At 40.6% G+C, this 22,798-nt stretch overlaps 8 protein-coding genes across 10 annotated transcripts; 3 read left to right on the top strand and 5 right to left on the bottom strand.

The window, feature by feature from the left end:
• Nucleotides 1–155: 155 nt before the first annotated feature.
• On the top strand, nucleotides 156–3,922 carry LOC116925918 (ceramide transfer protein). Of its 2 annotated transcripts, XR_004395809.2 has the most exons (9): nucleotides 156–618; nucleotides 744–860; nucleotides 965–1,208; nucleotides 1,296–1,349; nucleotides 1,447–1,973; nucleotides 2,041–2,266; nucleotides 2,388–2,590; nucleotides 2,660–3,002; nucleotides 3,092–3,922. XR_004395809.2 is itself a non-coding variant. In XM_032932677.2 (8 exons), exons 1-8 carry the CDS (start codon nucleotides 379–381, stop codon nucleotides 2,918–2,920), a joined length of 1,872 nt encoding a protein of 623 aa, XP_032788568.1. In that variant the 5' UTR covers nucleotides 156–378; the 3' UTR covers nucleotides 2,921–3,922. The 2 variants fall into 2 exon arrangements, 1 of the variants encoding a protein (XP_032788568.1); XM_032932677.2 differs by having other exon boundaries at nucleotides 2,660–3,922.
• A 1,800-nt stretch (nucleotides 3,923–5,722) lies between these two features.
• LOC116925919 (G-protein coupled receptor Mth2) lies at nucleotides 5,723–9,016 on the bottom strand. The gene is made up of 8 exons (XM_032932678.2): nucleotides 8,877–9,016; nucleotides 7,604–8,793; nucleotides 7,382–7,541; nucleotides 7,216–7,320; nucleotides 7,067–7,145; nucleotides 6,821–6,999; nucleotides 6,596–6,749; nucleotides 5,723–6,524 (listed from the first exon to the last, which is right to left on the bottom strand). Exons 2-8 carry the CDS (start codon nucleotides 8,393–8,395, stop codon nucleotides 6,224–6,226), a joined length of 1,770 nt encoding a protein of 589 aa, XP_032788569.2. The 5' UTR covers nucleotides 8,396–8,793; nucleotides 8,877–9,016; the 3' UTR covers nucleotides 5,723–6,223.
• A 349-nt stretch (nucleotides 9,017–9,365) lies between these two features.
• LOC116925916 (G-protein coupled receptor Mth2) lies at nucleotides 9,366–15,356 on the bottom strand. The gene is given in 9 exon segments (XM_032932673.2): nucleotides 9,366–10,290; nucleotides 10,358–10,505; nucleotides 10,585–10,772; nucleotides 11,182–11,355; nucleotides 11,718–11,796; nucleotides 11,876–11,980; nucleotides 12,050–12,209; nucleotides 12,295–12,681; nucleotides 12,683–15,356. Coding segments are annotated over 9 exon segments (2,100 nt in total). The 5' UTR covers nucleotides 13,088–15,356; the 3' UTR covers nucleotides 9,366–9,836.
• A 154-nt stretch (nucleotides 15,357–15,510) lies between these two features.
• LOC116925927 (E3 ubiquitin-protein ligase CHIP) lies at nucleotides 15,511–17,256 on the bottom strand. Its single transcript, XM_032932690.2, has 8 exons — nucleotides 17,135–17,256; nucleotides 16,921–17,063; nucleotides 16,631–16,829; nucleotides 16,416–16,543; nucleotides 16,232–16,345; nucleotides 16,100–16,156; nucleotides 15,900–16,016; nucleotides 15,511–15,844 (listed from the first exon to the last, which is right to left on the bottom strand). Exons 2-8 carry the CDS (start codon nucleotides 17,008–17,010, stop codon nucleotides 15,719–15,721), a joined length of 831 nt encoding a protein of 276 aa, XP_032788581.1. The 5' UTR covers nucleotides 17,011–17,063; nucleotides 17,135–17,256; the 3' UTR covers nucleotides 15,511–15,718.
• Nucleotides 17,257–17,402: 146 nt separating this feature from the next.
• LOC116925934 (probable DNA-directed RNA polymerases I and III subunit RPAC2) lies at nucleotides 17,403–18,331 on the top strand. Its single transcript, XM_032932698.2, has 4 exons — nucleotides 17,403–17,791; nucleotides 17,870–17,967; nucleotides 18,021–18,177; nucleotides 18,241–18,331. The coding sequence occupies exons 1-4, from the start codon at nucleotides 17,768–17,770 to the stop codon at nucleotides 18,280–18,282; spliced, it is 321 nt and encodes a 106-aa protein (XP_032788589.1). The 5' UTR covers nucleotides 17,403–17,767; the 3' UTR covers nucleotides 18,283–18,331.
• On the bottom strand, nucleotides 18,278–18,796 carry LOC116925937 (electron transfer flavoprotein regulatory factor 1). Its single transcript, XM_032932700.2, has 3 exons — nucleotides 18,655–18,796; nucleotides 18,442–18,592; nucleotides 18,278–18,374 (listed from the first exon to the last, which is right to left on the bottom strand). Exons 1-3 carry the CDS (start codon nucleotides 18,691–18,693, stop codon nucleotides 18,319–18,321), a joined length of 246 nt encoding a protein of 81 aa, XP_032788591.1. The 5' UTR covers nucleotides 18,694–18,796; the 3' UTR covers nucleotides 18,278–18,318.
• Nucleotides 18,797–19,018: 222 nt separating this feature from the next.
• On the top strand, nucleotides 19,019–19,826 carry LOC116925932. Its single transcript, XM_032932695.2, has 4 exons — nucleotides 19,019–19,159; nucleotides 19,228–19,280; nucleotides 19,339–19,418; nucleotides 19,483–19,826. The coding sequence occupies exons 1-4, from the start codon at nucleotides 19,103–19,105 to the stop codon at nucleotides 19,557–19,559; spliced, it is 267 nt and encodes an 88-aa protein (XP_032788586.2). The 5' UTR covers nucleotides 19,019–19,102; the 3' UTR covers nucleotides 19,560–19,826.
• LOC116925915 (cysteine--tRNA ligase, cytoplasmic) lies at nucleotides 19,729–22,765 on the bottom strand. Of its 2 annotated transcripts, none has more exons than XM_032932671.2 (5): nucleotides 22,609–22,765; nucleotides 21,257–22,309; nucleotides 21,002–21,192; nucleotides 20,065–20,935; nucleotides 19,729–20,003 (listed from the first exon to the last, which is right to left on the bottom strand). In XM_032932671.2, the coding sequence occupies exons 2-5, from the start codon at nucleotides 22,185–22,187 to the stop codon at nucleotides 19,834–19,836; spliced, it is 2,163 nt and encodes a 720-aa protein (XP_032788562.2). In that variant the 5' UTR covers nucleotides 22,188–22,309; nucleotides 22,609–22,765; the 3' UTR covers nucleotides 19,729–19,833. The 2 variants fall into 2 exon arrangements, with proteins under 2 accessions (XP_032788562.2, XP_032788563.2); XM_032932672.2 differs by having other exon boundaries at nucleotides 22,537–22,628.
• Between the last annotated feature and the right edge of the window lie 33 nt (nucleotides 22,766–22,798).

Raw genomic sequence — 22,798 nt, 5'->3', positions numbered from 1 at the left:
AAATTATCCTGGTAAACCAAAATTATTATTCTGAGATAGTAAATTCATTGCAAATTTAAGATGAATGTTTGTTGCTGAACCCAATAGAGGAAAAAGGTTGTTGCTGAAAACAACTGGTGTGTTTGGGTTGTCAAGTGTGTATGTGAAGTACTAAGCACGAGTAATGTTGAAACAACACCAGTCTGAACTGCTATAACAAGATTAGGGTGGCCCTTCGCTCCGTGTTTTTATCGTTTCTAATCACGAAGTCGTCGGATATTATAGGTGGGCCTTTGTTGGTTCGCTTCGTTTTTCTTTTACACAAAACAAATTCAGCAGAGAGAAGAGGGGGAGTTTATCAGAGTAAAGGGGCGGAGTGGCAATAGCCAACCAGGTGAAATGTCTGACAAGAACAGCTTAGATTTCAGCGACGATGAAGAAGACGTTGAAGTGGGTGCGATGAATGCAAATGTGGCTCAAGAAATCAGCGGAACATTGAGCAAGTGGACAAACTACATCCATGGCTGGCAAGACCGCTACATTGTTGTCAAAGATGGGGTAATGGCATATTACAAATCCCAGCAAGACACTGGTTATGGTTGCAGAGGATCAGTCAGTATATGCCAAGCCAGTATCAAGGTGTGCTTTTCAGTTGCTTTGCTAGTTAAGCTAGACATTGTTTGTAACATGTGCGTTGCCAGCAGTAGAATGTGAATCTTTCCCCTGCTAAATTGTTTATATTTCTGTCGTATTTATTTATCTAGCCACATGAGTTTGATGAATGCCGTTATGACGTCTGTGTCAATGATTCTGTTTGGTATTTGAGAGCTGAATCCCCTGAAGAAAAACAGAGATGGCTGACATTTCTGGAGAGTCATAAAGTATGATGCCATTAGTCGTTATTTGCTTTTATTTTACCATTATTAAACCTTTACGATTGAGTAGGAAAAAAACACATAGCGATGATGTTTACACATTTTTACAGGTGGAATATGAATCCAATAATGGGCATTTGCGCCGACATGGTAGTGCGGTTTCGTTAACTTCAAATAATTTTTCCACGGCCTCCGCCTCTAGTTTTCGAAAAGGGCGCGGATTGAGAGAAAAGCTGGCTGAAATGGAAACCTATCGGGATATTCTCATCAGACAAGTTGACACCTTGCAAGGTTTCTTTGATGCTTGCGCTACAGCTGCTGCTTCTATTCGGGTTCGTGAAGTTAACGCAAATGGTATGTGCTGGTCGTTTGTATTTAATAATATTTTCCTTGATGTTCTTGAAGTTCAGTGCTCACCCAGTATGTTTTGATATTGAATAGGAATCGGAAGTGATTCGGACGATGAAACTTTGATAACGGATATGAAAGCCATGCGTAAGTGACTCCTAGCAATATCATGTTTTCAAGGGTTATTCGCTTTTCACAACATCCTTTGAAAGTTAATTCAAAATGGGTCTTTCCTGTCGATAAGGTGCCAATGTGGTTAAAATGCCGGATGAGATCCTGATTGAACGCGGTTCACATGCTGTGGATTTCCGCGGTGAAGCGCTCACTTTCAAGGCGACGACAGCGGGCGTATTGGCCCGGCTACAACATTGTCTCGACCTGTTCACCCAGAGCCAGGACGGTTGGCGGAGACGTCTTGAACGAGAAGTAGAGAAACGTAAAAAAGTGGAGGACCTTTACCGCCAGGCGCTGGAGGAACTACGAATAGTAAGCGACAGTAAACCGCATCAACAGTTGCTAGGGCAACGGATCGGACATGAGCCCATTCACTATCAGCAACAGCTCAGCGCCGAATCAAAGCGGATTGTCTTGGTCGGTGGACCGGATTATCAGGAGGGTCCCCACAGCACGATTGGTGAAGACGAATTTTATGATGCCGTCGAAGCTGGTCTTGACAAAATCGATGAAGAACAGCAGTACCTGGAGAGGTTGAAAAATAAACAAGTGGTTCGCTTCGCCAGTCAAGCACCAGCCCATCCTCTTTGGCCAGAGGTTTGAAATCTTTGTGACTTTGTAAAGATTGTGTCAATGGATTTATCTAAATTTTACGGCGTTACAGATTGAACGTGTTACACTTGAGCAATTACAATACGCGCGGCTGGGAGTGGAGGGCGGCGTTTGGCAGCTTTTCGCCGAAGACGGTGAAATGAAAATGTACAAGCGAGAGGAAGAAGTGGACGGATTGGCAGTAGATCCGCTTAAAGCGGTGCACACCGTCAAAGGCGTAACGGGCCGCGAGATGACCCATTATTTCTTCAGCCCAGATGTTCGTTTCGAATGGGAGAGTAAGCAAACATAATTTTTATTTTGAATTTGATTTGTCCTTTGATGCCCACATGGCGGCTGCATTTGAACTTGCCGCTATTCCTTTTGTTAAAAACAATGTTTTCGGGACTTTCTCAACAGCAACTCTGGAACAAATGAAGGTGTTGGAAACTATAGCTGACGATACCCTTGTTATCCTCCAAATTCATAAACGGGTGTGGCCGGCCTCGCAACGCGATGCGCTCTTCTGGTCCCACGTGCGACGCGTGCCCAATGATACGGACCGTGATGCCCAAGATATATGGATCGCCTGCAATCATTCAACAGAACATCATGAAGCACCGGTAATTTCAATGTAGTTGTAGAGCCAACTGTGAAGCTATACCATAATCCTTCTCTGTTTTCTAATCTAGTCTAACGAAGGGAAAATGGTGCGCGTTGCCTTGACAGTTTGCCTGGTGTGCCAAACGTCGATCGAGCCACCGGCCGATGGCGGACCCGTCACGCGCGATCACTTGACTTGCAAGATCACCTATTGTTCCGTTGTGAATCCTGGCGGATGGGTACCCACTTCTGCTCTGCGAGCAGTCTATAAGAGAGAATATCCCAAGTTTCTGAAACGGTTCACGCAATACGTCAAAGATCGTTGTGATAAACAGCCGATTCTCTTCTAAATCATTCTAGAATTGTCTGCGTCTAATTTGCTCTTCTGGATATGAGGCATATATAGCTGGATAGTACTGAGAAACCGGAAAAGTATTCAGGCAAAACATTCTTTGTTACACAATTCGTCGTGGCCTCTTTGGTCTCCATTCCACATTTCTATTGTTATTGTTATTTTTAAGGTTTTGGTGCTGATCGGCTCGCGGTGTTTCGTGCCCACCCGTATTGTGACATCATCCAATGGCTGACAGTGTCTTGTTTGTTAGTTTTTTTTTTCTTTTCTTCCTGTCTACATGATCCTTCGCCTTTGTTTCTCCCGAAATTCTGTCGGAACTTTATAGCTGGAACCACAAGAGAAAATGAGGAAATCCAAGTGCCTTTGCCGAGGTTCAAAATATCGTTGGATACCGCGTGTGCATTACTTCGCCGTCCGCTTAATTATGGTCGTTACTCTAAGGTCGCCTTTTCCCCTCATCGGATCACACTCTTTTGTCAGTCGTATCATCCTCTTTCTCTTTTCTTTCTTTGTTGTTCAAAAATTGCGTCCATCCAGTGTTGATAACCTGTTGAGTGTCAGTATTCTGAGCAAGAAACGAAGAAGATGGAACACTGTGGGGAGTGAATGTCATTGTCCAGTTGTGCGCTTTTAGTCATGTTCGAGCCACTTGTGAATATTTAGAGATTGTTATTGTTTCTTTTCCCCCTTCTTTTTTTGGGGGGCATATTTTCGCTGCACCGAAGCTTTGATCCAGCGATTTGTTGTGTCTACACTTGTCTCGCTCAGTCTGTTGTTCCAAGTGTAACACCTCAGCATTTTCTGATCCCGTGCACGTATTGTCGTTTTCTTGAGATCGTCTCGTTTGGATGTCAACGTATGAAAGTGTGTCTGCGACACTATGTTTTCGTTTTGCTTGTTTGCATATTCTCTCATTTTGGAATCACATTCGGCTACACAAACGTTGAATCATTTGTCGACTTTCACCGGATAAAAATACAATACCGATTAATCGTCAGTTTTACTTATTAGCCAACCTACACTCAAGAGGTTGTTGATGGCAGACGCTTTTACGGACCTTAATAAGATATTCAATGGAAACGACAGTAAGTGATACGTTAATAAACTGAATAAATGAGAGACCAAAAATAAAAATGTGTTTCATTACCAACAATATTGTCAACACAATGTTGCTCTGTCTCTATGTTATTTGTGCCATAGTCGAGGACTGCCCGTCCATCCGGGAGTGTGAAAAAACAGCGAAGATCATGTGGTTCTCGGGCAAAATTTCTGCAGTTTTATTCCAATTCCATTGTAGACAGAGAAGGATTAAGGATCAACTAATTCGTTTCGTGAATCATGCAATAGTCCTCATCAATGGATCCCCTGCCTAGTGGGCAACGTTTTCGTAGCCACTTTTGGGACTTGGCTCACGTACAGGGACCAGGAACGAAACAATGGGAGACATGCATCCAAGTGGCCGTCTTATGAAGTAGTAAGTATAATATTAAACCACAGTCATAAGACAAACTGATCTAATTTGTAACTGCTTTCTCGAAACCCACGGTGAAACACAGAAAATGCTAAACGCAGTTTGAGCACTGAGCAGTGTGTCCTGTCAAGTGAGTCACAGCAAGCGATTGTTTTCTGCTAGCTGAATATTTGAAAATTTCCGTCAACTTGGTCAAAAGCAAAGCGTTCTTTTACTTGTTTATCTTTTCCTGTAGGTAAAATGTTTCAGCAATGTGACTCAATGTGAGAGAAGATCCTGACTGACAGACGGGGACGTTTAAGATGTGTAAATTTTTCGAGAGAGCCACACTGTTTTCAAACGACGACTAACTTTCAAGCGACCACAAGAAACACTGGCAACCACATGTTTCAGTGGTAGGTTATTTTACATGAAAAGAAAGTTACCTTAAACCCAGCTTCAGGCAAGGTTGAAATCGTTTCCACGAAAACGCGAAAAATATTTGCTAACCCTAACCCATTCGGAGGAGCTGTCAGATATCCTGCCCAATAGAACGAAACATATCTTTTTGAACGAAAATGATTTCCCAAAAATATTCACAATGATGAAAATGACTATTAACTCTTGTAACTTTTTTTAAGCGGTGATTTTGCCTATTCGGCTAGACTTTATAAAAAAATAAGTCCTCTCGAATTTCGTTTGCTTGCTTGGGAAATTGTCCTTATCCCATCAGTGAAAACCTTGAAACATTTTTCGGCAAAAAATTATCAAACGATTGGAAATGACGAGAAATTCATTTTAGCAAGAATAAAACGCTTCGTCGTAAGAAGGAATGTCATAAACGGCTTCTAGAAATCAGCAGGCCTTTGTCAGCGTAAAACCAGTACTGCTCCTCGTGACAGCCCTGAATAACCACGCGATTGCGGTCAAGACGAAATTCGAGAGGAAAAGATCTTCAACGGAAAAGTTTTCATCTAAGGAAACCCCAAACCGCCAATTGACAGACATTGCAACCATTGGCTGAGAGCAGAAAAAGTCGTGGGTGTCAATCTGTCAAAAATGAGGGCGTGCTCTTGATTGTTTTACGAGCAAGTTGTTTGGCAACACTATTTTCGATCGACCAACAGGCATAGTAATAGGAAACCGCATATTGGGTGGATTAAGGACAATCGAAAATAGTGTACGTGTAGAGGCTAGGCTATTGTTGACAATTGTGGCATGAAAGAAGGCTATAAACTTTAACGGTTACAATCAATAAATTGCGAATGGCTTTCCCCCATTCGAGGATTTGCAAAGAAATATAAGCATTTTTATACACTTTTATATATATATGTATAGTCGTGGGTGTTAAGTGTCGTTCATTCTATATTTTTCGCTGTTTGTTTACCATGCTTTGTTTACTACCATGTCCTAATTTCGTTGGCTAGCAATGTCAAACTTCTATCCTTTCTTCTAGTGAACACAGGGCACATTGAAAGAACAGTGAAAAACATACAGTGGCGTTTACATCACTCATGACACTTCACGACAATATAAAGTAAAAAAAAAAATGTCAAATAATAAAACTAGACGTGGAATATCAAATAAAAAAATTCTCCTTCTTTTTGGCGGAAATAAATTACCTTTCCTGTTGGGTTCCACGCCATTTGTGCCACTCCGCATCATTGCTTTTAGAAACAAATGTCAATCGTAAGAGTGGAAGGATGTTTTAGGTTATTCTGTTGAAGTGGTTGGGTGTGTGGGCACCGATACGGCAAAGTGGAAGGCACAAGGAATTGCAGAACCTTTGGCGCGAAGAATAATAACGCTAACACCAACTGTGTTGGTGATCCAATAAGTAAACCGCAATTAAATAGTTGTTTGCTGTAGATCGATGAAGGATCGATCTTCATTCTCTTGATTGCTGTTATCGTACTTCATGCACGACGAACAGAAGCGGTCAAACTTCTGCAGGCAGGGATACTTTTTCATAAGAAGTGACCAAACATTCGGTTTGCAGACGAAGATAAAGAACACAAATACTGCCGTCAGTATGTTGAGAATATCGGTAGGAATCCACAGATAGGCAGAGCCACCAACTGCAAAAGAAATCACTTCCGTCATCCATGAGATTCCCATCAGCACGAAAAGAACAAAGATGGAACGAAACCTGTAAAAACGTAATTTATGGATCAGTCATTATAATTCAGATCGACAAGCAATTTGTTTAGTTGCATCAACTTTTGTTTGCTGTAGAACAAACTGGCATTGTCCTTGTGAAGTGTTCCAATTCTGGCTCTACACAGCGTTATTGCTGTCATCGTAAAGAAAAATACGTTGCCGAGGATAAGAACAGACATGGGGCCGTAGAGGAAGATGTAGAACGACCCAGGAGCTGAAGAGATAAAAAGAATATCAAAATTTTGATGTTTTATAAGAAACGACAATCATTGTTTGTTGCCTTACTGTGAAACCAACACTTTAAGGTCCCGAATCCAGGTTGGCTAATGTGGTTCGCCAATCCTCGAACATTGTCGACTATCTGACCGAAAAGGACAATCAGTGTGGGGACTGACCACGCGTATAATGAGTAATAGATGAATCGACGGCCTAATTGGTGACTTCTCCTCGGTAATCGACGATCACTGCATGTGAAAGGAAAACGAGTGTTACTTTCATTTTCAAACAGTGTTATAGGCATCTCATACGTACTTGAACGTCCACCAAATGTCAAAACTAAGAACGTTGAGCCAGGTGAAAGTGGCAAGAAAAGCAAAATGGACAAGAACGGCTAAAAACAATAAAAAAAGGGTGAATCAAATGTTTAAGTGAATGTTACATAATATACGGAGCTCATATACCCAATCCGATGCATACGTCATCTGGCAGGTATGGATTCAGCTGAATAGTTGCCAAACCAATGTACATGACGGACATTGAAGCAGCATGACACATCACCGTAACCCCTAAAATTGTTCAATCAATCAAGTTATAACGTTAAAGTTTTCCAGTGAAAAAAGAAAATACCATGTGTGTTGCGTAGTTCCGGCAGTAAAGCGTGAACGATAAAGGTAGCGATGAGGAATAAGGAAGACACGAACAAGAAATACGGATAAATGGATTGGATGACCACATTTGCTGCCGTTTCTTCTGGTTGTGGTGGGAAACATAACAAAGCTTGCAACACCTGTCAATTAAATGGTAGTGAATCAATCTTCTAATGCAGGGTAACACTAGAAAAATCGTTACTGTGCCGTCTTCGCTTGCAAATTGATCGATGCAATAATCGTCGACGTATTCGCGAATTGCCGGTAGGTGTATTCTGCCGTTGGGCAGAACGTAAAACTCTTCATCCTCTTCAGTTGAAGGTCGTAGTGAATAGGCCCCGTGTTTGCAATCAACAAACACTCCATCTCGTACGATTACGGATGTTGGAGGCAGCAACGGTGTGCCACTCTCGTCGTGAAATGGGATGACAAACGGCACTGAACTCGGCTGGCAAAGCCTTTCGGTCTCATTGAGGATCATTCCTGTCGGGCAACATTTATGGATGCATCCGGTGCTGCTGTTGGCACACGGATCGGCAATGCAAAGTCTGGAAGCAAACATTGCTAATGGTGCTGTCGAATCCGAATCGCTGACGATTCTATTGACACAAAACTCTCCAGGTTCTCGCACTATTCCGTCGGCTGTTTTCAAAGAGCCATCTTCAAATATTTGGAAATCTGTTGACGTCTTGACAACATGACCATTTGGGCAAATAGTTAAATTAGTCAAAGACACTAGAAAGGCACTAGGGGCCACAGCGTGGCCAGTTCCATTGGAGTCAAAATAGGTTCCAGGAACTTCCATATCGAGAGTGTCCCGTTCCAGGCAACTGTCAAATCCGGCATTGTAGAATCCACCGACATCGCAGCATTTTGCTAAAGGAATCAGAAAGCCTTGATCGTCATGCAGCGTACTTTCGTCGTCGCTTCCGGCGCACGAAGCGATCCACAAGGTTAGGCTCACTGCGATTGTGTACGCCAGTTGATGCCTCATTTTGCGCACTTTCCAAAGGCGTGGTCCATGCAATGTTTGAAAATCAACAGACCGAGGAACAATCGCTTGTTTTACAATATACCAATTTCAATCAAAGTCCTTGGGTGAAGAATTCGAGAAAAACCAAAAATTATCTGTAGAACTGAGAGGACGTGGTTGTAATGACGTGATGTCGGGAAAAATGCTGGTGCGAGATTTTGAATTGCAGATGTTCAACTAACGAGTGAGACTAGTCGTTTGCCAGCAGCGTTGTGAGTTTTGTTCGATTTAGCCGTTTTCGCCTGCGGGAAAAACGTGAAACCCGAGTATACCATAAACGAAAGCAAATTGTCTTTTTTTCCCATTTAGTTAGTGGACCATTTGAGGTGAAGTAACGCACGGTGAAAGATGAAAGAAGACTAAAATGGTGTAGGGAGTGGCCAAAACGTAAGAATGACTTAGCATAGGCTAAGGAATACTATTAGTAGATGGTTTTGTTTACCTGTAGATAATCACAAAAAGGCAATTCTTGTTTGACTGCGAGATTCCCGGCTCCGTAGCTATTTTCTCTCCAAACAGCTCACTGGCTGGACATCGTCTGACTTGCCCCCCACGCCGAATTTGTTTTTCAGCCCACAAACCAAAACCCTGAAAAACTCTCTCTATCCTTGCACGTTGTTTTGCTCAATGACTGTTTGGTTAAAACCCTTTTGCTTGTTGGTTTGTTTTCTTTTTTCTCTTGGTTTACAATCGCAACAACGAGGCCAAGGGTTTTCGAGGAGCCACATAAAAAAAATAGCTAAATTCGCAGCTGCGTGACAACTGACGAGAGTCGGATACCTTGATGCTAAGAATACCCTTCACAGAAAATGACGAAGGCTCTGCTAAGGCACATCCGATCGACGCCATAATACAACTCAGCCAGCTGTCTAGTATTACAACAATAGATGGGCAAAAAAAAACAAACTGCGTAGACGTCAATAAACAACAGTTCGAAGCTTGCCAAAAGTTTAACTTTACACACACAGCAATAACGTTATACAGCAGTGCCATAAAACTAAAGTACCAGCACATCAATGATAATTTATAAATTACAACATAAAAAAAGACATTTATTCGTACAATTTTTAAACATTTAAACAACAGGAAAAATGTGACATGAAACTGATTAGTGAATGGTGGTAAAAAAACAAACCAAATGTCAACAAGGAACAATGATGATGGAAAATGAACATTAGTACGTAGAATTGAAAGGTACATAAATACAAACACTAGAAATTATCAAGTACGTATTAAATCAGATGTGGGACAAAATGACTTAAATAGACATGTTTTTTCTTTCCTTTTTTTGTTTTTTGGCAACAGACAGGTGCATTATGCTTTAGACAACTTCATTTTTAGACATGAGTGATTCTACCTCTTTTGCCTTTGTTGCGTAATAGGTCGATAGCTTGCTTCAGTTTCAAGCCATTCTTATGGACTCGTGGTCGACCATCATTTCATCGCCGGAATCGACTTGAGTGGAGTCACGCAGTTGCGTCGATTGAGTAGGTGCGTCCATCATTCCGATCTTCTTCTTGGAATCGTCTACGTGACGATGACCAAGGTTGTTCAACGACTTTGTCTGAGAAACTTCTTTCATGGTACTGCGGGTTGTGGTGCCCTGTCGTGTGTTTGAACGGGTCATGTACGATGGGCAGCATCGGTCCAATCGTTTCAGACATGGGCATTTGAGTTTCAGTAGCTTCCAGACATTTGGCTTGCAGACGAAGATGACAAAGATGAAGACGCCCGTCAGGATATTAAGAATGTCGGTTGGAATCCAAATGTAAGCCGAGCCACCAACTGCAAATGAGATCACTTCCATCATCCAAGAGACTCCCATTAGAATAAAGAGACTGAAAATCACGCGGAACCTGTTTGAAGACCATAAAACAAAACGTGAGCTATTATCAACACTGAAAATGAATTAAATACAATTACTTTTGCTTGGCATGGGCGCTGTTGACAGCAAATGCAGCATCTACGCTTGCCCGATAAAGGAGAATAGCCGTCATGACGAAAAAGACGATGTTGCTTAGAATCAAAATCGCAATGGGACCATACAGATAGATCAAGAAAGCTTCTTTCTCTGTGTGACATTCAGAAAAGACTCGGTTAAAATTGGTGACTGTACGCAATCGTAATAGTAAAAAACGGGGGCAATTTACCAAAAAACCAGCACTTGACTTCACCGAATCCAGGAGTAACAATGTGTTGCGGTAAATTTTTCACATGGTCCAGGATTTGGCCAACCAAGACGATAATAAATGGAACACCCCAAGCATAGATGGAATAGAATATGATTCGGCGACCTAGATGCTGGCGTCCGTGTCTCGAATTGCGTGGTCGTAAATCACTGTAATGGTGGAAAAGAAATTGAATCATCATTGTCGCGTAAATTTGTTTAAGAATTGATTGAAAATGAGGTCTTTCAACTACCGAAAATTGCATTAAACGCAAGCAAATTAGGAAAAGAGTGCTTTAAAGAGAATAAGAAGATTTAATTGATGCTTTGGTGTATAGTTTAAAAAAAAAGAGAGAGAATGAAAATAAAGGGATAACAATAGACAGGTGCGGTAGATTAAAAAAAGAAACCGAATCTACGATATCGCAACATTTTCTTGATCATTGTCCTCTTTCTATCATTTTTGCCTCGTGTTTTCTCTTATTACGTGTGTTTGTCTGCCAATTTTTGACTTTTGTGATCGTTGTTGGTGTTTTTTTTTTTAACCAGTCGAGCAATTCGCAGCTGTGGCAGCACTCACCAGATCGGAATTAAGCCCGACTCATCAGAGTGCTCCGTCATGTAATCATCATCGGTAGGTAATCGATTGCGAGGCTGAGTAATGGTGGAAGAGGAGCTCGTCGTTTTATTGGCGAGCATTTGCATCCAGAAAGTGACAGCTGCCGCTTTGGCGTTGGTTGACGTATTCAACGGACTTGATTTTTGGTGTTTGGTTAGGGGAGAAGTAGATAAGATATACGTGGAAGTATATCAAGAAACGAAAGGACAACACAATACGATAAAAAGTAGGGTATTTTTTTAAAGAAAACAAAAAGATTTAAATTAAAAACAAAATGTTAGGGAATAAAACGACTTGGTTTCGCAACTCATAAATGATGCTGATAAAGTGGAAATAATCTTTCGTCATATCACGGAAAGTCCAAGCAAAAGAAAAACGTAGGTGTTTGTGCATGACGTAAGCGGGAAAAAACTGATGCCGCAAGCCTATCGGCAATCGGTCAGCTTGCAGCCTTCCCCCCAAAAAAAAAATAAAGGTAAAACAAAATCCCTACATACCTGAAAGTCCACCAAATGTCGAAACTCATGACGTTCAGCCAGGTGAATGTTGACAAGAAGGTAAAGTGGACAATAACCGCTACTCAGCAGTAAATAGAATAGGAAAAAGTGTATCAATAAATCATAATAGTTGATACAATTATTGCAACCGTTTTTACCTAATCCAACGCAGGCACCGTCAGGCATCTCAGAACCCAGTTGGATGACGCATAGGCCGATGTACATGACGGCCAGAGATGCAACATGACACATAATCGTCACACCTAATTAAACAAAGATGGAAATCTATAAAAACATTTTCAAAACGCAGTGTCGAATAACAATCAAAATACCATGAATGTTGCGTATTTCCGGTATCATGGCGTACACGACAAATGTGGCAATCAGGAAGAGAGACGACACGAAGAGAAAATAAGGGAACACCTTCAATACCAATTGGTTATCTGCCGATTCTTCCGGTTGCGGGGGAAAGCACATTAATGCTTGTCGAATCTTGAAAAAAAAAAAAAACAATAAAAAAAACACACAGTTAATAGTAAACTCGTAAAGCCGTGTAACTCGAGATGAAATCACTTACGATGTGGCCTTCCTCAGAGAAGAAATCATCGATGCAATAGTCTTTGGAATATCTGTCATTTTCCGGATAACTCGGCAGATACAACTGTCCATCAGGTAGAATGTAGAACATATCTTCTGGATTCATTTCGGGCATAAGTGGGAACATGCCGTAAGGACATTGTGGTGCATCTCCGTCTCGGATGATGTACGATCGAGGATCCGGTGAGATTACTTGACCCGATACATTATGGAAAACAAGATCAAAAGGTTCGTTGTACGACTGACATAATTGTGTCGTAATGTTGAGAGCCATGCCCATTGGGCAACATTTGTGAACGCAATTCGTTTGGTTACACGGGTCCGGAATGCAGTAACGAATGGCGAATTCAGAGTCATCCGTTAGGCGGTTCTCCTGAAGCGATTTGGTTGAGACAAAATTCACCTGGCTTAAGTCGTGCATCTCCTACTTGCACCGTACCGTCCGTGTATAATCGAAAATTTCTAGCACTTTTGCTGTCGTAACCTGGCATGCAAGTCGACATGTTGTAAGACAAAGAAAAACGTACGGAACTTGAAATGGCCGATTGATTTGTCTTGATCGAGTAAACTGGTGGTGGCCACATGGAAGGCGTATCTTCATTTGTGCTGCACGAGTCGAAACCAAGCGAATAAAACTCGGAATCACTAACACAACATTTAGTTAGAGGAATCTTCCACAGTGTCTCCAATTGATCGACTAAATCTTGGCCACGATTGAACTTTGCTACAGACAGAATCGTCACAACGACAGCCAACAACTTGAAGGCAGACATTTTCTTGAATTTCTTGCAGGAATGAATACCTGCTTCGTACGCGATGGTTGAATGTCCCACGCGGAACTGAAGCGAGTTGTGCAAGACGAGCCCGGAGAAATCCGTCAGATTGCCTCCGGCTGCGATGACTTTCCCTTCTCTCTCTCTTTCGTTTCTCTCGAAGCGCGACAGCCAAGGCTATCAACCGACCGCGATCCTATAGTTACCCACCTCCCTTTGTCTAGCCTTTAAGGCAAAATGAACCCAGCTTTCTGATGAGCTTCGGAAAAATTGGCTAGGCGGGCAGAATGGCTGTTATGCGTACCGATCTACTAGCCCGCGCTCTGATTGGGCAACGTGAAACCCAACACACTTACAGTTTGCTATCACGCGGTTGAATAACTTGGGTGAAGCAGATTGCCACACCACACACGCTGCTTGATACGAGTGCGTCTCTTGCGACTGTTTGTTCCTGTCGCTACATAGAGTTGTTTGGAAACTTTGCCACTAAAACCGCCTTGCTGCAAGTTCGACTTTCGACTGACGAAGCATTAGTGCAGACCAACAGACTTATATCATGTTATCAGTTTTCCTTCTCCTTGTCCTCTTTTTTCTACTTGCTCGGACATTAGCTCAACGTTTTCCCCTTCTTTTGTTTGTTTTCTTCAAACACCTTAACACTTATGTCCACCATAGCGCGTCGAGTTTTATCTTTGTTCTCTCTCTCCGACTATTGGGTGTGACAGCACTTGGCCAAACGTTTCACTTGATTAGAACGCCATCGATTGGTGTTCACTTTCATTGATTGCTGCCCTTTGTCGAGTGTCCATCACTTGCAGCTCAATCCACAGGTCGGTTTTGATCAGGATTCCATTTGTCACAAAGAACTAATGTCACTGGTCAGTGTACAGCACACTACACTTGAAAAGGGAGGGAACAAGAAAAAAAAAAAGGAAGGACTTTTGGCACGACGACACTTATATTGCCAATCGAGTTTGGCTCCAATGGACAGCAGTTGGTCACAGAGTGCTATACAAATAATTCAACCCTGCTTTTCTTGTTTACGCTTTTCAGTAATGAAAACATTGTATCGCTTACTAAAAACCCGAAAATAGTTTTTCATGCCAGCTCAAGCTGTTCGTCTACACAAACCAAACTATCTTTTTTTCTTTCTCCCAGGATATACAATTAGCAGAAAAAATCCAGCCCTATAACGAGAAAACGACTTTGGAGCAACAAATCTAGAATAGATAAACAATTTGACAATGGCCAGCGTCGGCCGGCAGTGTGTACCGGTTTGCCTTTGGCAATTCAAAACCTGATTCCAATCCGCATTCATTAAACTTTACATTAGGGCTAGCTATTGGTGACGACGGAATAACACCATGCGACGAGTCTCGACTCACGGGCCGTAAACTCTCAAATTGATTGCGTTGCCTCGAACACAATTTAATGGAGGCTAGAACCCATTCGGATAATCGATCGTTATTGAAAGACAAACGGAAAAGAAAATGGGGGTGGGTGTAGGCAATCTACTGTACGTATGTTGACATTTTCAACGAAGGGCGGTACGTGTGACGTCTGCACATCCGATACGGTGAAGGAACCGTCTTTTGGGTTTAGAAGCCAACCGCGATAAAAAGCCAACGGGGCACGATAAAAGCAACTACGCGATAAAACAAGAAAATGAAAAAAAAAGATGACACATTAAAAGCCACAAAGTCATTGTTGGTCGTAGGACTTTATGGTGGGCGATTGCGACCGGGTCAATATTCATCATTTCTGCCACAATTTCATTTGACATTGCAGCCAAACATCATGCGACAATTACTACGACCGATCCACGAAAACAACTATATAATACGGGATTCAACAAAAACACAAAAGAAAAAAATGCATATTATGAGTTCAATTCGCGTTCTGGGTGTTCGCGAGCGTTACGAAGAGTTAACAACCTCTTCGATTACTGAGATGTGGCCAGTACAATATAGATGCCTGAACAGGTACAATGCGAAGAGATTAATCCCGCCTAACGCTACACGAACGTTCGCGTTCACGCCAGTTGGTCTTGATTAATGAGTCGACTGACCAACTCTAATGAATATACAGTTGCAAAAGCCCTGACAACATCCACAACGTTTCACAACCGAGCTCGATAGAGTGCTTAATTAAAGGCGCAATAAAATGGCTTGGCCTGCACACCGTCAGTTGCCAGCCGCCATACGAATACCACGGTCAAGGAGAAATGAACAACTTCTTCTTCCTGACCATGCGGATACAATCAACAAAAGTCAAACGGCTGCGGAGGTGGAGTCAGAACAAGTAGTCTAATGAATAGGTAATCTTAAAGAAACTGTACGAAATGGCAAGTTGGCAAACAGGTCCCAGTACAATTTGCCTTTTTGGTTTCAATACATGAATTGGTTTATGTGATGAACGATGGATGAAATTTCCCATATCGTCTATTCAAACACATGAGCCAACCGATAGCGAAAGACTGTTGCAACATTTACTTACGAAAATAACCCAGCCTAATAGGAAACACCACGACAAGGCCAAGTTAGTTTCAGATGAAATCGTACATCGATTTCATTAGTACAATACGGGAAAGATTGAACGATTACAAATTCTTAAACACGATTATCGAAGTGATTAGTAGTGTTGAGCCCACTCGTTTTCGGTCAGATACGAGTCGACCACTTCTTTCATGGAGAAATTGGGGATCAGTTGGTCTTTGGTTAATTTTACTCGCGTCACGGGGTCAAAATGTCCAACTCGCTACGTAATAAATATTTTTGCACTAGTGTATCCGGTAGATTTGAAATCACCTTACCTGCAAATGTTCTTCAATATCTTTCCTATCGTAGGTAATTCCTGAAGGGGTGATGACTGGATCTTTCATGATTTCAAAGCTAATTTTGCCACAGAGATAATCTGGAACTTCTCGTTTCTGATCAGAGACAAACAATATTAATAAGATTATTTATATTAATTAATTATTAAGCTGGCAGAAGTGTATGCATAAGCTTTTACCATTCTGCGTTCGTCAACGGTTGCAAAGAGGTCATTCAATTCGGCCAGGTAGCGATCCTAGAATTTAAGAATAGCATTATTTCTACTCGCTTCTTTGAAAAAAAGAGAATAGTAAAGCATAAAGAGGCTTACAGTTAGAACCTCTACGTTAGAAATTTCGTTTTCTACCGCACTGTATTCTTTTCCTTGGCTGACGAGTTCGATCTGTCGATCTCGGTCTTCTCGGATGAGCCTATTTATGTACATCTAGCAGCATAAAATTAAGACTTACAGTTAATCAAAATATACAGGTGTATGGAAAAAATAAACAGACTACCTGTAGCTCTATTTCTTGAGAAATCCTTTTCTCTTCCTGCTTTGTGAAATGGTGTTTTTTTGCCAATCTTAGTTGACTGGTTATGTCATCTCCAAAATTAAGCCTCTGATCCAATGACAGGTCTCGGGCTGGGATGTGGAAATCCAAACACAGATAAAATCTGGATTATGAAATACTACCTCACTATAGCAAAACCTCTTAACTATAAGCTTTACCTCTTCTAAGATATTTTATAGCTTCTTCATAGCATTCTTTTTCCATCAGAGCCTGGCCTAAAAAGAAATGACCTTTTACCCAGGTACTGTCCAACTCTAGAGCGGTTTTGCAATCTTGCACTACTGCATCCCAACGTCCCAGTTTAAGGGAGCAGAGAGCTCTGTTTGTGTAATATTGAGGTACAGATGCATTTTTAAGCTAAACAAATCAAATAATTCACGTTAAAGGTTTGAATAATACGTGAAGTTGTCAAAGAATGACTTTTTAAATGTAAACAAACAGAAATTACAATAGCTTTTGAGTAACAGGAAATTGCTTCATCAAAACGCCGAGCAAGAAATAACTTGTTTCCTTGGTCTTTGTGTTCCCGGTCACTCATTTTTCGTTACTGACTACGTGATATCCCTTGACGAATGTGTACTACTATATTGACTTTGGTAAATATACAAACTTATATTACATTAAGAAGATATGGCGCAGTATTTTCTTAAATTATAGTTTACGTCAGAAACTGACAACCAGCAAAAACAAACGCCAAATCGCCTGTTTCGGCAGAGCCATCTGCGCACACGTTGTTGTACCTTAACTTTTCAGCCTGTCAATTGTACAAGCGGCGGAAGCTGGGAATCTGGGATATGCGCGGGAAGCCGGGAACAGGGATAAAGAAAAGTAAATCAAATGCTAATTTACATATTGATGGCCTTTGATTTGAGATAATGTAGAGATCCTTTGTTTGTTACTGTGTTACTATGTTAGAATGTTACTAATGGAAAGTCCTTTCCTATTCTGAACACTTTTTCAGTGACGCAAAGAACTCGTAATTGAATTTACCAGTGGTTAGCAGGGTGTTTCTTACGCGTTGCGTCAACCGGATTAAACAAGTGATGGCTTGGATGGTTTCATAGCGTTGCTATGCCAAACTAACATGTAAAAAAAATTTTATACAATAGTATGTTATTAGCAAAAATTTTGCGGTATTTAATAACAGCGCTAAGATGTCAAGTCTAGTTACTCTCTAGTGCAGTCCTTGAGCAACTAGAGAATTATAATCTTCGTCTGCTGCAGTATTTAGTTTTGGAAAACACGTGTGCTCGTTGAATTTGGATTTTTTCCCCTCAGGTTTTTTAAAGAAAAGTATGGAAAATCGCCGGCTCGTTGTAGTAAGTTAACTCGCCTTGGTCCTCCTTCCCCCATTTTATAAGTATTCCAATTTAATCTTGGGTCCTATTCTAATATAGGCAAGAGAAGATGAACAAGATGACAGAACAAAAACCTTCATCTTTAAAGGTGAAGGACATACCCTGGGCAATGCTCTTCGTACATTAATTTTGAAAAAGTAAAATGCATCTTCTTTCAGTATTAAACTGTATTAACTTTGTATTGTTTTAGTCCTGATGTAATTTTTTGTGGCTACACCATTCCTCATCCATCTGAAAATAAACTACATTTGAGGATAGAAACAAAAGAAATGTCTGCTGTTGATGCTCTCAGAGAAGGACTTGAGCAACTGCAAAGTCTCAGTGACCATGTGCTGGAAACATTTGAGGTAAATTTCAATCATTTTGAAAAATTTCAGTTATATCACCAAATTAATAATTTTCTACTGTAGACAGCAGTATCCGACTTTAAATCAAAACAAATGGAAGTGTAATTTCATAACTGTGTATTGGTAACTCTAAATACAGCTTCAATCTTCATAATACCTTTTCTTCAATGCACGGTACTTTCTAAGCATGTAGAGTGCTACATGTTTTAAATTATAAAGTAATGTTTTCTAAATTCACAGATCTTTACAATAAAATCCAATTACCTTCTAATTCTTTGATAACAAATTCTCCTCTTGCTATTGCTGAGTCAATTTCCTTTGGATCTTTTAGACTACTGTTTTTCATAAAGGCATTTTTCAGTTTGTTGCGGAAGTATGGGTAACCACCTGGGTATTCCTTCCCAAGATGTAATAACTGGAGTTCATTGGCAAAATATGAATTGTATACTTTACAGAAGACAACCAGAAATTGTATACCGTTTTGTACAAGGTCATCACGCGTGAGTGTTGCGACATTTAGATTTTTTTTTTTTTTTTTTTTAATATTATCTCTGGCAACAAAACCTTTCGAGAAATTTCGTTTTCGTGCGAATCGTACCCCACAACCACAAGGGCAAACAAATGAACCAACTGTTTAGGTTAGTAGTTAAAAAAACAAAAAAAACTTATTAGGCATGCAAAAATGCAAAAACATGAAAAAGTACTTCTAAATTCTATAAAGTTTTGGAAAAAATTACGTCTTTGTCAAGTGTCAATGAAAATCAAGGTGACTCCTTGTCTTTGTGAAGTAGACTGTTTGCTGTTTATTGAAATCAGCTGTTTTTCGTCTGCTTATTGTTGCTTCGTTTACGTAACGATTATACATTTGTGTTGTACGTCTATCACAGCTCAGTTCCACACTTCGTGAAGACTACTTGTACTGAAAATGGCTCAGCATATTTTTTGCCGTCTCCTAATGCCAATTCGCCAGCTTACTTCTAAAGTTAGCATACATTTATCTCGATTAATATAATATCAAGTTTAGATTTATAATTATTTGCAAACATACAGCATAGCGGATATTTCGTGCGGTACCTGTCGTCTGACATCAGTAGCGGTGACATGTACGACTTCGCGCTCGCTTTTCTCTTGTTCTATTGATAATTACTTGTTTAATTCTAGGTATCCCTCTCCTCAAACTGAACCATGGATACCTCCATATGTTGAAAGAGAAAATGAACCAGCAAGTTTAAAAAAGCCAGGTTATCAATTACCATGCATACATTATATTTACATTTTTATTATTTATTAACTTACTACCCACAGGCTGTTGTATCAGTCCAGGAAGCGTGGAATGCTCGAAAATGGGCTTATCCTTAGCACATTTGCCTCACGTTACCTAGAGGGAATGAGTGATAATCACATGTCTTTGTATGACAGATTAATCAATTTGCCATCCAACGATTGGGATATTTATTACTGGGCTACTGGTGTAAGAGAGACCCCAGAAGAATTTAACAATGAAGTAATGGATTTACTGAAGGAGCATGTTAGAAATAAAGACAAAGAATCTAGGTTTAAGCAACCTGATCTGTATTAAATGGTTGCCATGTAGAATTGTATTTTGGATTTAACTTGATAGATATTAAAGCCAAAAAGTTATAATATTATGTGAAATCAATTCTCGTTTTTTGATGCACTCTCCAACAAGTAGGCGCTGTGAATTTTTTCCTGTGCTTGCCATAGCTTCTCCAATTTTTTCAGTTGGCCTTTACCGACTTCCTTGCCCTCGTTGTCCAATGTTGGTATCCCCCTTTCGTCAAAAGCCGAGTACTTATCCGTCTCGCCTAGACCAAAGAAACATTTTTGTAATTCTCACACCAATATTAGTTCAAATTTAAATTTTACCTTTGAAAAGTTCCGTAGGAGGAACCCGCCGCTTTGCCTCCTTTTCGGCTTCTTTGGCAGCCATTTCAGCTTTTCTACGTTCCTTCTCAGCTTTTTTTGCTTCCTCTGCTATTCTTTTATCTTCTCTTTCCTTCAATAGTTCTTCACGAGGAACGAGTTTCAAAGCGGGTCGTTGATTTTCTCGATCTTCCAGCCTTACGCCCAAGTTAGGCAGAACGTCATCCCGAATTTGGTCGCAAAGTTCAAGGACTCGTGTGGCATGCAGCTGCCGAGCTTCTTTTCTCACTTCTTCTCGAAAATCTGCGAGAGCTCCAAGGATAGGCATTACAGCTTCTTCAACGTTTGCAGTACCTAAACCAGATGAATCGGAAGGAAAACCGAGATTCTCTTTGCCTTCAATTACACCAAAAATTTGGAATAGTCGCGTAACATATTCGGCGATGATTTTGATAAGAACGCGATTGGCAGATTGCTTCAATTGCGCGAGATATTTGTTACAGGTCGATATCAGGCTTTTAATGGCATCCAAAGATGTTTTGGTGTCTATGTTATCGCATAAGGCTTCTCGTACTCGTTGTTTAGTTTCAACGAACCGATTGTTAATTTCTTCCTCATCTTTGCCCCATTTTTGAAAATTTTCTGCTGCTGTACTTGATGAAGGACCATTTCTCAGAAGATCCTTTACGTTAAGAAAGAATTCCCTTAGCATTTTCTCGTAGCTAGATGCTTCATCCATAGCGGTGTCGCTGTAGTCTAATGTTTCTTTCCATTGATGAAGCAAGAAGAAAATGCGTAATTCACGACTGCTATTGCGACTTAACGCATCTTGGATGGTGATAAAATTTTTAAGGGATTTCGACATTTTACACCCCTAGCAAATATTATTTATGGGTTTACACGAGGGCCGTGAGTCAAAACTAATTTATTTTTATTATACCTGAATTGTTAGATGGCCAGTATGGAGGAAATAACGAACCCATTGGTCGTTATCGTAATAAGCTTCTGATTGCGCCATTTCGTTGTCATGATGGGGAAATTTTAGATCGACGCCTCCAGTGTGTATATCCATCGACGATCCAAGAATTGCACTGGCCATCACACTGCACTCGATATGCCAACCAGGACGTCCTTAAGAAATGTATAATTCTCTGTAACTCGAACATGAATTTAGTTTAATTTTCATTTAGTTTACCTTTTCCCCACGGAGAATCCCAAGAAGGTTCGCCGCTTTTAGAGGTTTTCCAAAGCGCGAAGTCGTTTGGTGATTTTTTCTCACTTAAACGGTCTTCGGAAACGCTCAAGTCCCCTTCTCCTTCTTGCAATGCTTTGGAGTCGCCGTATGCTTCAGGTACCAATTTGGCATACTTGTGATTCTTCTGCGAATCAAATTTGGCGACATTGAAGTACACGGATCCGTTTGCTTCATACGCCAGTCCACGGTCAATGATTCGCACAATATAGTCCACAATTTCGGGAACATATTCGCTCACGCGAGTAATTACATCGGCAGGTAGGACATTGAGGGCAGCCATGTCTTTATAAAATTCTTCTTCCCAGTGTCGTGGAAGAGAAGCGAAAATCGCATTATCTGTAACATCCTTACCATATTTTGAGTCAAGCCAGTCACTCAATACGTCTTTGGCTTCAGCTAGAAAAAAGCTCTTTGCTTCAGATAACCCATGGTCAAGCCGGATTGTTTCAGTCAACTTATTGAGTGCGGCTGTTACTTTGACTAGTGCCTTCTCCTGCATGACCTTCTTGTCGGGATCGGTGGTAACTGCCATTTGCTTTGAAAGATGATCAATGGAATCCTTGACATCTGTTTGAAGGGTGTCAAGATCACTCATCTCTGCAGCATACTTTTGATACAAATAATTTTGTCTTGCTCTTTTAATGATCTTATCATCAATATCAGTGATATTCATAACATAGGTAATATCATAACCAAAGTAGCCTCTTAAGACTCTTCTTAGAATGTCAAATGACATATATGAGCGTGCATGCCCCATATGGGAAGCATCATAGACTGTCGGACCACATGAATACCATGTGATATTCATTCCATTTTGGGGAGTAAACACTTCCTTTTTACGAGTCAGGCTATTGTAAAGCTTCAGCTCCATGTTGCTTCTGTCCGATGAGGTTGTATCAGATGCTATGGCAGGTAGAAAAGGTCGACAGCAGATATTTCCAGAGATATTGTTAATGTCAGAATGATCTTCTTTCTCGACACAGAATGTTCAACCTGAATGTTAAATTCTTTTACTATTAGCTAAGCAATCTAAGGCAATGTATGTAATGATGAACAATCAAATCAATCAATCTGATTAAACTTGTACCCTCAATTTCAATAACACAATAACAGAAACATACGGAAGAAAGAACAATCGAAGTTGCATGTAAATAAACTTGCATTTGTAAATTTACACGCTGTAGTACAAGGACACACGACAAAATTTTTGCATAACTTACACGGGTGGTTGCAATTAAAAATATGCTAGTTTAGCGGCGTTTACTTATCGACTGAATTATGCATTTACATACCTTTTCGTGAGTTTCACTTCCAATTCCAAGCCAACACGTCAAACCAAGTGTGCCGCTATACAAAATGTGGCAACGTTTTATACCTGGCATTTATTTGCTTCTACATTTCGCACGCGCCCACTCATTTTGTATTATCTTAACACCTAAAACAGTGTTTATCATTCCAGAAAACTGATGCAAGCAAATTTTG

Source organism: Daphnia magna, linkage group LG6 (assembly GCF_020631705.1).
Source record: "Daphnia magna isolate NIES linkage group LG6, ASM2063170v1.1, whole genome shotgun sequence".
Lineage (NCBI taxonomy): Eukaryota > Metazoa > Arthropoda > Branchiopoda > Diplostraca > Daphniidae > Daphnia > Daphnia magna.
The sequence above is the reverse complement of the archived record's forward strand: the minus strand, read 5'-3'. Positions and strand labels throughout refer to the sequence as shown.

Excerpts from the sequence above, each read along its gene's own strand:
- LOC116925919 (XM_032932678.2), bottom strand. The coding sequence starts at position 8,395 with ATGAGGCATCAACTGGCGTACACAATCGCAGTGAGCCTAACCTTGTGG. Across the intron at positions 7,146-7,215 it reads TGACGTATGCATCGGATTGG|CCGTTCTTGTCCATTTTGCT; the intron begins GTATATGAGCTC and ends TATTGTTTTTAG. Across the intron at positions 6,525-6,595 it reads TTGTTCTACAGCAAACAAAA|GTTTCGTTCCATCTTTGTTC; the intron begins GTTGATGCAACT and ends ACGTTTTTACAG.
- LOC116925932 (XM_032932695.2), top strand. The coding sequence starts at position 19,103 with ATGGCTCAGCATATTTTTTGCCGTCTCCTAATGCCAATTCGCCAGCTT. Across the intron at positions 19,160-19,227 it reads TTCGCCAGCTTACTTCTAAA|CATAGCGGATATTTCGTGCG; the intron begins GTTAGCATACAT and ends GCAAACATACAG. Across the intron at positions 19,281-19,338 it reads GACATCAGTAGCGGTGACAT|GTATCCCTCTCCTCAAACTG; the intron begins GTACGACTTCGC and ends GTTTAATTCTAG.
- LOC116925937 (XM_032932700.2), bottom strand. The coding sequence starts at position 18,693 with ATGTCGCAACACTCACGCGTGATGACCTTGTACAAAACG. Across the intron at positions 18,593-18,654 it reads TGATGACCTTGTACAAAACG|TTATTACATCTTGGGAAGGA; the intron begins GTATACAATTTC and ends AATGAACTCCAG. Across the intron at positions 18,375-18,441 it reads TGTTATCAAAGAATTAGAAG|CACTCTACATGCTTAGAAAG; the intron begins GTAATTGGATTT and ends TAAAACATGTAG.
- LOC116925918 (XM_032932677.2), top strand. The coding sequence starts at position 379 with ATGTCTGACAAGAACAGCTTAGATTTCAGCGACGATGAAGAAGACGTT. Across the intron at positions 1,209-1,295 it reads TCGTGAAGTTAACGCAAATG|GAATCGGAAGTGATTCGGAC; the intron begins GTATGTGCTGGT and ends GATATTGAATAG. Across the intron at positions 1,974-2,040 it reads CCCATCCTCTTTGGCCAGAG|ATTGAACGTGTTACACTTGA; the intron begins GTTTGAAATCTT and ends ACGGCGTTACAG.
- LOC116925915 (XM_032932671.2), bottom strand. The coding sequence starts at position 22,187 with ATGGAGCTGAAGCTTTACAATAGCCTGACTCGTAAAAAGGAAGTGTTT. Across the intron at positions 21,193-21,256 it reads GGATTCTCCGTGGGGAAAAG|GACGTCCTGGTTGGCATATC; the intron begins GTAAACTAAATG and ends ACATTTCTTAAG. Across the intron at positions 20,004-20,064 it reads TCCTACGGAACTTTTCAAAG|GCGAGACGGATAAGTACTCG; the intron begins GTAAAATTTAAA and ends TCTTTGGTCTAG.
- LOC116925934 (XM_032932698.2), top strand. The coding sequence starts at position 17,768 with ATGGAAAATCGCCGGCTCGTTGTA. Across the intron at positions 17,792-17,869 it reads AAAATCGCCGGCTCGTTGTA|GCAAGAGAAGATGAACAAGA; the intron begins GTAAGTTAACTC and ends ATTCTAATATAG. Across the intron at positions 18,178-18,240 it reads ATGTGCTGGAAACATTTGAG|ACAGCAGTATCCGACTTTAA; the intron begins GTAAATTTCAAT and ends TTTCTACTGTAG.
- LOC116925927 (XM_032932690.2), bottom strand. The coding sequence starts at position 17,010 with ATGAGTGACCGGGAACACAAAGACCAAGGAAACAAGTTATTTCTTGCT. Across the intron at positions 16,544-16,630 it reads TATAAAATATCTTAGAAGAG|CCCGAGACCTGTCATTGGAT; the intron begins GTAAAGCTTATA and ends TCCACATCCCAG. Across the intron at positions 15,845-15,899 it reads ATATTGAAGAACATTTGCAG|CGAGTTGGACATTTTGACCC; the intron begins GTAAGGTGATTT and ends TTTATTACGTAG.